At 43.9% G+C, this 12588-nt stretch overlaps 1 protein-coding gene across 2 annotated transcripts in view; it reads right to left on the bottom strand.

Annotated features, from left to right (window-relative positions):
• The window catches only part of INSR (insulin receptor), a 146565-nt gene that overhangs the window by 37866 nt on the left and 96111 nt on the right, over window positions 1–12588 (bottom strand). For both annotated transcript variants that reach the window (XM_010828303.1, XM_010828304.1), the window contains exons 6-10: window positions 10975–11189; window positions 9866–9992; window positions 8637–8887; window positions 6660–6827; window positions 912–1113 (exon numbers count right to left, since the gene is read on the bottom strand). In XM_010828303.1, the coding sequence (XP_010826605.1) occupies window positions 912–1113; window positions 6660–6827; window positions 8637–8887; window positions 9866–9992; window positions 10975–11189 (963 nt within the window). The remainder of the gene's footprint in view (window positions 1–911; window positions 1114–6659; window positions 6828–8636; window positions 8888–9865; window positions 9993–10974; window positions 11190–12588) is intronic.

Below are 12588 nucleotides of genomic sequence, written 5' to 3'. Positions count from 1 at the left end.
GTGGGGAAGGCTTTGGACCCGTAAAAGGGAGTAGGCAAGTGCTTCAGTGGGTTACCAGAAAGACTCGTGAACTTATTAAGATGAAGACAGTGCTACTGCCATCTAGTGGGTGGAGGCCCGGGGTGCAGCTCAACATCCTACCCTGGACAGGACGGTCCCACCCCAGAGAATGAGCTGGCTCCAAATGTCAACAGCACCAAGGCTGAGAATCCCTGTGAGACTCGTGTAATCTCACAACCATAAAATATAGGAACCATTTTTCTCTCCATTCTTCAGATGAATAAACTGAGGCACCGAGAGAGGTAGAACAACCTGTGACCCACAGAAACTTGCCTTCTACCTGTGTCTCAGCTTTTAGGAAGGATAAAGAGGTATGAAAAAACCAAGAGTCATTTTTACTGCAGACCCTCTGTTTACTTCCCCTTCACTCACTAAAGGAAACATATTTAAATAGTGAAGTCTCTGGGGTTTTGACGAGGCCATGGAAAGTTCTGGAAGGATGAGAAGTTTCTTTAGATTAAAAAAAGGGAATGCACTGAGCTTGAGACTCAGCCATAAATCAAGCATTGGGCTGGGCATGCAGCTCTCTGTCATCTAATAACTGAATTTATTATCTATAATCAATCGATTAGGTAATGATCAATCATTGATAATCATCAGAACTCAGACTGAGACCAGAGGTTGGGTTCATGAGACATCAGAGAGCAAAGGCTGAATTTTTTAAACACTCCTCCTTTTGAGCGGAGATGGGGGGCAGTTCCTCTTCCTGGTAAGGCACTTGTTATAATCTCAAAATCTCTTCCTGCATCCAGGGAAGTGGCTCAGCGTGGACTCAGCCTATCCTCTGCGTCTGCCCCCATTTGTCTTGTTCCCTAAAGACCTGAGACCCCAAGCCAATAACAAATCCTGACCTGGGGATGAAAACCACGTTGTGCAGGTAATCTTCAAACGTTTTCCTGAACGAGGACTCCTCCAGCTCCTTGAGGATCTGCGAGTCGGTCTTTGGGCAGGAGCAGCATTCGCCAGCAGACTCCTCATACTCACTCTGGTTGTGCTTCTGGGAGCCCTCCGACTCGAATGGTGGAGACCAGGTCCGGGAGGGCAGCTTCAACCCTAGGGAAAGGCAGAGCAGGGCTCAAGTCCCCATCCCATTCCCGCCCCCCACCACCTACACACACATGCAGAGCAAGGGGGACCTTCTCAAAGTGGCTGGGCACATGGACAGAGCTCAGTGCAGAGATCTGGGTTCAAGTTCTTCTGGGAAGAATAAGATCCTTCACTGGAGGGTCCTGACAACAGAGAAGGTGCCTGTCAGCATGCAGCAGGACACTGTCGGACACCACAGCCCCACAAGGCTGGAGGCCAAAGGTAACTGTGCCTGTCCCTGCCCTTGGGGAACTTAACATTCCAGTGGATGAAGTGCACGGGAGTGGGAGGAATATACAGTAAACTAAGAAATGCATACGCTGTGTGTCAGATGGCAGGGGAAAAGGACAGAGGGTCTCTGGGGCGAATGTCTCAGAGAAAGTGATGCTAAGCAGTCCCCAAGTAAAAGAACGATCCATGCGCATGTCCTGTGTGTGTGCTCAGTCACTCAGTCTTGCCCGACTCTGTGATGCCATGGACTGTAGCCCGACTGGCTCCTCTACCCACAGGATTTCCCAGGCAAGAGTACTGAAGTGGGTCGCCATTGCCTCCTTCAGGGGATCTTCCATCTCCAGCATTGGCAGGTGGGTTCTTTACTGCGGAGCCAGCTGGGAGGCTCATAGAAGATGCAGGCTACTCTTTAAAGGCTTAAAACAATGCCCTTGAGGCCGGGTGCCTACTTGTGTCTATTGAGCAAGGGAAATTCCATCTCTTCCTCTCCCTTTTAATGGTTCTGGGAGACAATGAGCTCTAAGTATCTTCCTGTGAATGCTGAGTACCCACTCAGAAGCTTTGCAAATCCTTAAACATACTTCTTAACGTTTATTAATAGACACAGAATAGCCTGTGTAGGTTTTAGCTGTTAGAGGGGTTATTGATGGCATTATAGATGGAAAATAAACTTAGGATTTCCTTAGTAAAGGGTGGTGGGGCGGGCTCCTGATTTTTTTCTGGGGAGGAAGGGACTTTTGATCAGACACAGACACCTGTCACCCTTTCCACATGCCACTTGGTGCCCCATGGGTCTCTGTGACACATCTAGTCAAATCTCAGGGACAAAGTGGAAAGGTGGGGAGTGGGGGAGTCAGTGTTTCACAGGGACAGAGTTTCCGTTTGGGGAGATGAGAAAGTTCTGGAGATGATGGTGGCGATGGCTGCACAACAATGCGAATGTGCTTAATGCCGCTGAGCTTTGCACTTCAAAGTGGTTCAAATGGCCAATTTTATGTTATGCAAGTTTTACAGTTAAAAACCATATAGCTGACAAGACTGTACTGTATAATTGAAATATACAATTCAATATCAGAGAAGAAGCTAGAAGTTCTCATTTGAAAAAGGAGGGGACTTCTCCGGTGGCTCAGTGGTAAAGAATCTGCCTGCCAATGCAGTACCTGCAGGTTTGACCTCCGATCTAGGAAGATTCCACAGGCCACGGGGCAACTAAGCCCGTGCACCACAACTGCTGCGCCTACACTCTGGAGCCGGTGCTTGGCAACAGGGGAAACCACCGCAACGAGAAGCCCGCGCACGGCAAAGGAGAGTAGCCTCCATTTGCCGCAACTAGAAGCCTGTGAGTAGCAGTGAAGACCCAGCACAGCCAAAACTAAGTAAACAGAGATTTCCTTAAACAAAAAAATAAATATGTGAAGTGATAGCTGTATTAACTAGGTGGGAGGAATTCTTTTCCAACGTGTATGCACAAAAAGTCATCACAATTTACACTTTAAATATCTTACAGTTTTCCTTGTCAATTATATCTCAATAAAACTGAAAAAAAAAAAAAAAAACCACTTCTGATTCTAAAGGAAACTACTACGGATCACAGTTAGTAAATTATTTATCTTGTGTGTGTTATCAAGTTTATTTATTTGTGTGTGTACTGGGGTTTTTTCTTTGTGGCAAAATACACATAACACAAAATTTACCGTCTTACTCATTTTTAAGCATCGTGATCCAGTGTCATTAAGTATATTTACATTATTGTGCAACCATCCCCACCATCCATCTCGAGAACTTTCTCACCTTCCCAAACTGAAACTCTGTGCCTGTGAAACTCTGAGTCTCCATCCCCTCCCCGACCCCTGGCCCCCACCATCTGCTTCCTGTCTCTATAGATCTGACTCCTCCAGGGAACTCCTGTAAGTGGAATCAGACAATATCTGTCCTTTAGTAAGTTTATTTTTTTTAATTCCATAAACTTTGGGCAAAATGACAAATAAAATCATGTCAAATCATCACCTTCTAATGACAGACTGACTTCCAGAATAAAAGTTGTTGCTCTTAAAAAAAAGAAAGAAAGAAAGAAAACATGGCCTGCCCCGATGGTGGTGGCAGTTCTGGTTGGTGGTTTCGGTTGCTCGAACGCAGGGCCAAGAGTGCACAGCTGAGCCCATGACTTTGCTTGCTCTCGAGTTATATAAAGCATCCGAGGAGATAAATCACGTTTGCAACCCTCTGCTCAGGCGGGGGATGAGGTCACAGGCATACATATAGCACATGATCTTAGAGCTGGGACAGCTCCCGGAGATCATCTGGCCTCCTGCCCCTTTTCCCCAAAAGGAGGCAGCTGGTGACAAGCTGGGTGACTTGCCCAAAGCCCTACATCAGGGCACAGAAAACCTTAGGCTCCTGACCTCAGTCACATGTCATCAGCTGCCCCAAGGTAGGAGGTTACCAGTAACTCACAACATCTAAAGGAAAATAAACTCAGACCAGAAAGCAGAGACATCACTTTGACGACAAAGGTCCATCTAGTCAAAGCTATGGTTTTTCCGGTAGTCATGTATGGATGTGAGAGTTGGACTACAAAGAAGGCTGAGCACTGAAGAATTGATGCTTTCGAATTGTGGTGCTGGAGAAAACTCTCGAGAGTGCCTTGGACAGCAAGGAGCTCAAACCAGTTAATTCTTAAGGAAATCAACCCTGAAGGACTGATGCTGAAGCTGAAGCTCCAATACTTTCACCACCTGATGTGAAGAGACAACTCATTGGAAAAGACCCTGATGCTGGAAAAGATTGAGGGCAGGAGAAGAGGGTGACAGAGGATGAGATGGCTGGATGGCACCACCGACTCAATGGACATGAATTTGAGCAAACTCGGGGAGAGAGTGAAGGACAGGGAGACCTGGCGTGCTGCAGTCCGTGGGGTTGCAAAGAGTCAGACGTGACTGAGCGACTGAACAAAAACAACACCACAACACAGCAACAAACAACAACAAAACAACTAAAGGATAAATCAGGAGCTTGGGATGAACATACACACATGATTATATGTAAGACAGATAACCAACCAGGACTTACTGCCTAGCACAGGAAACTCTACTCAATATTCTGTAGTAACCTATATGAGAAATTAATCTGAAAAAGAAGGAATCTAGGGACTTCCCTGGTGGTCCAGTGGGTAAGACTCTGAGCTCACAGTGCAGGAGGCCTGGGGTTGAGTACTGGTCAGGGAACTAGATCCCACACGCTGCAACAAAGACCCAGTGCAGCCAAATAAATAAATATTTTTTGAAACGAATGAATCTATGCATGTGTATAATTGAGCCACTTTGCTGTACACCCAAAACTAATACTAAATTGTAAGTCAACTATTTTTTTAATATTCAGTCGTGTTTGACTCTTTGCGACTCCATGGACTGAAGCCTGCCAGTTTCCTCTGTCCATGGGATCTTTCCAGGCAAGAACACTGAAGTGGGTTGCCATTTCTTACTCCAGAGGATCTTCCCAACCCAGGGATCAAGTCCCCATCTCTTGTGTCTTCTGCATTGGCAGGTGGATTCTTTAGCACCAGCGCCACCATACTCCAATAATTTTTTTAAAATAAATAATAAACAAAAGAGTCTGGGGATTGGGGGGAAAACCTTTTATATAGACTCAAACAAAACAACTAAAGGGGGGGAAAAGACTTCTGTTTCTTCAGTTTGATGGACTTTTTTACAACCCAGTTTTAAAATAATGTAAGACTAATTTATACACACCACTTGGAGGCTTCAAATATTTGTTTCATTTTTCTGTAGATGGATGCAAGCCCATTAAGTAAGCGAGATTGAAGACTGGAAAATATGTGTCATTCATATACATTTTTAATGGAAAGCCTAGGGAGGAAGAGATTGGAGACTCTTTGCTGTCTCCAATCCTTAAAACTTAAGGGTCTAAAATTAGGGGCCAGGTCTTCCCTGGAGGTCCAGAGGTTAGGACCTTTCCATTGCAGAGTGGGGTGGATTTGATCCCTGGCCGGGGAGTTAAGATCCCAAATGCCAAGGGGCCAAAAAAATTAAAAGTAAAAAATAAAAATAAAATTAGAGACCAAAAAAGTCGATATATGTATAACTGATTCATTTTGCTGACGCCTGAAACTAACAAAACATTGTAAATAAACTACTCCAATAAAAATTCTTAAAATAAGGGAACAAAATTCTTCCCTGACTTTGTCAGTCACCACTGCACACATTGCTGTGTTTCTAGCTTAGCAGGGAAGTCTTGCACGGGTTAACACAGCTACATCCCCACCAGGGGGAGGTGGACGAGGAAGGGGAAGAGAACATTCCAGAACGCATCGATGCCAAGACACGGGGAGTGTCTGGTTTCAACATGAGTCTTCAGAGCTTGTCCGCACCCTGTGATGTTTAGAAATGTGAACGGGCAGACAGACGTCCCCTTACTGTGTTTTTTTTTTACAAAACAAAGGTTTGTGGGAACCCCGCGTCCAGCAAAACTATTACCACCGTTTCCCCAGCAGTATTTGATCACTTTGTGTCTCTATGTCATGCTTCAGTAATTTTCACGATATATCAAACTTCTTTCTTTGTATTCTACTTGTTATGATGATCTCTGATCAGTGATCTTTGATGTTACTAATGTAATTGTTTGGGCATTTTTTTAAAGCAATAAAGTATTCTTTAATTAAGGTATGTGCATGGTTTTCTTTTTGGTCTCGATTTCTTCTTTTTAAAATTTTTATTGAAATAAAATTGATTTATAATGTTGTATTAGTTTCAGGTGTACAGCAAAGTAACTGTCATATATACATATATCCTTTTTCAGATTATTTTCCATTATAGATTATTATGAGATATTGAGTAGAGTTCCCTGTGCTATGCAGTAGGTCCTTGTTGATTATCTATTTGGGGTAGCAAACAGTCAGACACGGCTGAAATGACTTAGCACACATGCACATGTATATTTTAAGCATATTTTTTCTTAAACATAATGCTATTGCACACTTCATAGACTATAGTATAATGTGAATATAACTTTTATAGGCACTGGAAACCAAAAACTTCATGTGACTTGATTTATTGCAATATTTGCTTCATTTCGGAAGTCTGGAACTGAACCCTCGGTATCTCTGAAGAATGCCCGTGTGTGTGTTTTCGTCTGAGATAAAATGGAGTGTGTGTTCCCACAAGCACGTGCTGGAAATGGGAGGGGAGAGACGTGTCCCAGAAAACAAGAACACAGAAGATCCGGTGTGTAAAACCAGCCCCTCCCTGACCCCTGTCTGCACTCACCTTTGAGGCAATAATCCAGTTCATACAGCTCACTGTCTTCCGCCTGTCTCTCCCAGAACACCAAGTAGTGTGTGATATTGCCATTGGGGTCGGAGGGAGGCTTCCACTTCAGAATAATCTGGGACGAGGAATTAGAAACTGAGATGGGATCCAGGGGCACGGAAGGATCTGCCAAGGAGAAAGGAGACAGACAGATCCACCGTGAGGGGGAGAGCACAGGCAGTCAGGTGGGCATGAGAGGGAACAGCCAAGTTAAAGAGATCCTGAGGATGTTCTCTGCAGTGTTATTTAACATCAGAGAAAACGGGAGACACCTGGACATATGGAACACTTGCCTAAGAAGAGCATGGGTTAGAAAATTACAATCCATGCAGTACCACAGACTGTATAGATTCCCATGTTCCACCATTTTTGCAACAAGCATTTACAGAGCTCTAAGGAAAGGCAGGCTGTCTTTGTTCCAGGCACTGGAAAGGTGGTGGGGAAAAGGAGGGTGATGGGAATAGATAAAGTCACATTTTCCAGTTAATTAGCCCCAAACTGAACCCAGTTGTGGGGCAAATTTCGGCAGTGCAAAGCCGTTCAAACCTATCCCTGAGCTGGCAGTCCATTTCACATCCCCCCATAGGCATCGACTTTGGGCTCCATAAAAGCTTCCCCTGGAGAACGGAGTGGCTGACAGTCAGCAAGGGGTAGGGGTAGGAGTCTCCAGACAGAAGACACAGTGGGTACAAAAGCCTGGAAGCTGCAAGTTTCCGGAACTCTAAGTCCTTTGGTTTTGCTGGAGGATACAGGGCAAGAGGGCAGTAGTCACAAGAGCTGGTTCATAACGCTTGGCCTCAATCCTATAGGATGGGATTTCTCTCTACTGATTTTGTGAGGCTGGATAATTCTTTGCTGTGGGTGCTGTACTGTGCATTGTTGTATACTAAGCAGCATCTCTGGTCCCACACTCTAGAAAATTCTCCAGTGGCCCATTCCTCCCCAAAAAGTGGAGATGTGGGAGAGATTTCCCTGGTGGTCCAATGGTTAGAACTTTGTCTTGCAATGCAGGAGGTGTAGTTCGATCCCTGGTCAGGGAGCTTAGATGCCACATGCCTTGTGGCCAAAAAACCAAAACATAAAGCCAAAGCAATATTCTAACAAATTCAATAAAGACTTTAAAAATGGTCCACATCAAAAACAACAACAACAACAAACCTAGAGCCTATTATAGTGAAGTAAGTCAGAAAGAGAAAACAAATATCATAATTAATGCATATATATGGAATCTAGAAAGATGGAAAGATGGTACTGATGAAGTATTTGCAGGGCAGCAATGGAGATGCAGACATAGGGAACAGATTTGTGGACCCAGGGAGAGAAGGGGAGGGTAGGATGATTTGTGAGAGTAGCATGGAAATATATACGTTACCATATGTAAAACAGATAGCCAGTAGGGATTTGCTGTAAGATTCCGGGAGCTCAAACTGGTGCTCTGTGACAACCTAGGGGATGGGATGGGAGGGAAGGGAGGTGGGAGGGAAGACCAAGAGGGAGGGCACATAGGTGTACCTATGGCTGATTCATTTGATGTATGGCAGAAACCAACGGTGTAAAACAATTATCCTTCAATTAAAAATAAATCAATTAAAAATTTTAATTTCAAAAAAATGGAGGAGAGAAGCAGAGATGAAACAAAAAATGGCAAAATCTTGATAATTATTGAAGCTAAGAGATGAGTACCTAGGGAGAGGAGCTATTTTTTCCTACTTTTGTAAATATTTGAAAATTTTCCATAATGGAAAGAAGAAATATATGTTCCTCTCTAATGTCTTGTTGCTACTGCCTCATCTTCTGAAATTGTAAATCTCAGTGCCCAGCTGTTTTAGAAGCCAATGACCATGCAGAAAAAAAAAGAAAAACAACAAAGCATTTCATATGAAAGGCATGATGTCTGAGCTCACGCCTAAGTTCACATTCACAAGAAACGCTTACTAGTGGCGTCTGTCTGGACATAGATGATGTCACTCTTGGCCCCGTATGTACGGCGTTCATCAGAAAAGGTGACCAGGGTCTTGACAAAGATGGCATACTGGGTCCAGGGCTTGAGACCACGCATCAGCCACCCAGGGTGGTTCTGTGACTTGGGGTCGTTGGACCTCGTAGGCGGGTCAATATCCACCACTGTCCAGCTGTTGGAGCCGCACGCATCCTGCCCATCGAATTCTGTCACGTTCTGGTAAGGGCTTTCAAGACCAAACAGGTAAAGATGGTTATCATTCCTTGACTATAGATCTAAAGATCAAAGAGATGTGGCTGGGGGAAGTTACCTCCTACAGGCTTGCACCCTGTTCACCAAAAATCTTGTGCCACAAGGAGAAAGGACACAGAAACAGTCAAAGAGAAAGGGATTGCTTCCCCTATGTCTCAATTTCCCAGTAATAATAATAGTGATCATGATGATGATACTATCCGAGTTAGTGACAAGATCACATGAGAGGATGTGGGCTGACTCCTCCACACACAGCCCGACACACAGTAAATCATAAGGGATGGAATAATTACCACGTTAATATGATCACCACTTCCACTGTCTCCTTTTAAAACTCCAGCACAGTCATATACTCAAGACGGCTGGGTGTCATTGAATGACGACAGTGTTTCAACGTAAGATGATGAATAAATTGTGGGGAGGGACAGTGAGGATGATCACAGAGCATCACGAATATACTTAATGCCACTGAGCTGTACATTTAAACATCACTAAGATGATCAATTTCATGTTTGTTTTACCATAGATAATTATTTGTGTTGGAAAAAAATCCAAAATAGATTTAAAAATAAACTTTTTTTTAAAAAAGACACCTACTAAGTAGATACCTACTAAATAGAAATACCTACTAAGACAAATACTAAGTAGACTTTTTAAAAAGACACCTCCTAAGTAGACTCAGTGACTTTTTGTTGAGAATGTCTGGTGAGAAAAACGGGGTATTTCTATAGGAGATTGCCCAATCTAGACCTCCAAAAGAAACCTGCCTGCTTCAATTTCTGGCTTTCGACAATAAGAAATGTTATTGACGTTATACACCATCAACTGGTGAGATCCCACCAAGGGATCTATGATATTTATTCCATGGATAAGAAGGAGATAGAAAGAAACTTCAGTGGGGGAACCTCTGAGCACAAATGTAACACTCACACCTCTTTATCTTTCTACTTACGCCTCTTTGTAGAACAACATGAACCCCAGGAGGTCTCGGAAGTCAGGAGGCCAATACGGCTCCCATTTCAGCAAGATCTTGTCGTAAGATGTCCGAATGTAAGAAAATTTAAGTAATTCATTTTCACCTAGAAAGGTTTAAAAAAAAAAAAACACCCAGTATCAGAATTTTAAATAATTTGTTTCAGCCCAAAGCAGGTGATCCCATACTTCCAAGAGAATCCACAAGAAGGAAGATGGTAATCTGCTATTTCCTAGTGAGGTCTCATTTCCACGTGCCTTTCCCTTGTTCAGGGGCAAGAACAGATCATATAGGTTGGCCCCAACTGCAAGTCAATTACTTGACCAGATGCGCATCTAAAGAGCTGTGGTTGGCACTAACAGGGAAGGACAAGAGGCCAATTGGTGCTGGGAAAAGGACACTTTCAAGAATAACATTTGTCCTAACACAGTTTGTCTTACATGTGGATTTTCATGCCTGACATGTCAGAAAAAGTAACTCCAGTGCAAATGGATACAAGCTGACTGGGTTTAGAGAGAGTGCAGATCATTATATCTTGGAGTGACCACTCTTTGGAAAGACAATGCCTTGGAGACAGTAATTCCCTCTGCCTGGAATATAAGCCCTCCCTTAAGCACCACCCCAACCTTGCTCTCTCCCTCCCCTGAATTACCACAGTTTGCACCAAATTGTCTCATAACAAAACAGCTACACATGAGGGTATCATGGAAGCCTTAGCACCTCAATGCTCAGCTATTTCTTCAACAGAAAAACTCGTCACAGAAGGGTAGCCAGCTCTCAGTCTCCAACTGTAGCAATTGCAGAACTTTGCTGTAGCATTTGAGCCAAGGCCATATATATACGGGAGATGACATTCGTTCATTCAGTGCTTATGTGGCATCTTCCAGCACCAGGCATTGTATTTGGTATTTGGCAAAGAGATTAATGTGTACAACACTTGTCTTCAGTATCTCAGAAAGTCTAACACACACTTAGTTGTTTTAGCTCATTGGGGGTAAGTGACACCCACCCTGGGTACCAGAGTGGTGGGGGAGGTAGGGGAAGTCACATTGTCTGGTCCATGAAAGGACGAGAGCATTGCCACTTACAGGATGCCTGGTCCCCATTGGTCTTTAGAGCAATGTCATTTCTCTCCTGGCGCCCCTTGGTTCCTGAAACTTCCTCCATCTTGTGAATTTCCGACAGGCAGAGTTTGGGGTTATAGTGGAAGAAGAGTTTCCCCTGAGTGATGGTGAGGTTGTGTTTGCTCCAGTCCCACAGCTGCCTTAGGTTCTGGTTGTCCAAGGCGTAGAAAGAGTAGTTCCTATGGAAACGCACACAGACCTAATCATTCATCAGCTTGTCATCTCCACCTCCAAAATGGTGGGGCCATGGCTGGAACTGATCTCATTCAGTGCTCCATTCCCAGTTCTAACCACTTGCTTGACACGTACTCATTACGTGTTGAATGGAGGGTGAGAGGTATAGGGGAAGCTGAGGAGGTCTTCAAGGCCAGGAAGATGCTTGAGATCAGTCTTGTAGGGGAGGAGGGCAAGACTGTGATGGATTGAAATATGGGTTTTGCAAAAGGGAAAGACTGAAGACACAGAGGCACCTGAGCTGGGCCCAGGGAAGAGCAAAGTAGCTTGTTCTGAACAACAGGTGGAAGGCAATCCTGAAGCGACACCATGGCCCAAACCCTCTAGTATACTGCATGCTAGACCAAGACCAAGAACACATGCGCTTCCTCGGTAGACAGAGGGGGGCCGCTGAAGGTTTTATAACAACTCAGTAACTCAGGTAGACCTACGCCTTAGATTCATGAGTGGGCCACCAGGACGTGATGAATGGGAAATGGACAGCAGCTTGACCTGTGTTATCCAACACAGAGACCACCAGCCACATTTGCCTCCTGAGCCCCTGTGATGTGGCCCTTCTGAACTGTATCAGAAGTAAAAACAAAAAAAAAACAGCAAAAAAATCCCACAGATTTCAAACACTGAGCATGAAAAAAAAGGATGTAAAAGATCTTGTTTATCATTTTTTGATATTGAGTCCATGTCAAAATAACATTTCAGATTTAATGGGTTTAGTAAAAGGCATTACTAAAATTCATTCCACCTATTTCTTCTAAAGCTTTAAAAATGTAGCTACTAGAACATTTAAAGTCTCATATGTGACTTGCATTATATTTCTGTGGGATGGTCCTGGTAGTTCTAGAACCAGCAAGGAGGTCATTGGAAGAATCCAAATGAAAGGTGTGACCTTTGGCAAAAAAGGTAGTTTTATGGTTATATAATATTCCATTACATATATGTACACACACACACACATATACATCATGTTTTCTTTACCCATCCATCCCTCAGTGGATACTTAGTATACACACACACACACACACACACACACACACACATCATGCTTTCTTTACCCATCCATCCATCAGTGGATACTTAGTACACACACACACACACACACACACACACACCATGCTTTCTTTACCCGTCCATCCATCAGTGGATACTTAGTATACACACACACACACACACACACATATACATCATGCTTTCTTTACCCGTCCATCCATCAGTGGATACTTAGTATACACACACACACACACACACACATCCATCCATCAGTGGATACTTGGTATACACACACACACACACCATGCTTTCTTTACCCGTACATCCATCAGTGGATACTTAGTATACACACACACA

Source organism: Bison bison, unplaced genomic scaffold, assembly GCF_000754665.1.
Source record: "Bison bison bison isolate TAMUID 2011002044 unplaced genomic scaffold, Bison_UMD1.0 scf7180017864492, whole genome shotgun sequence".
Classification (NCBI taxonomy): Eukaryota; Metazoa; Chordata; class Mammalia; order Artiodactyla; family Bovidae; genus Bison; species Bison bison.
The sequence above is the reverse complement of the archived record's forward strand: the minus strand, read 5'-3'. Positions and strand labels throughout refer to the sequence as shown.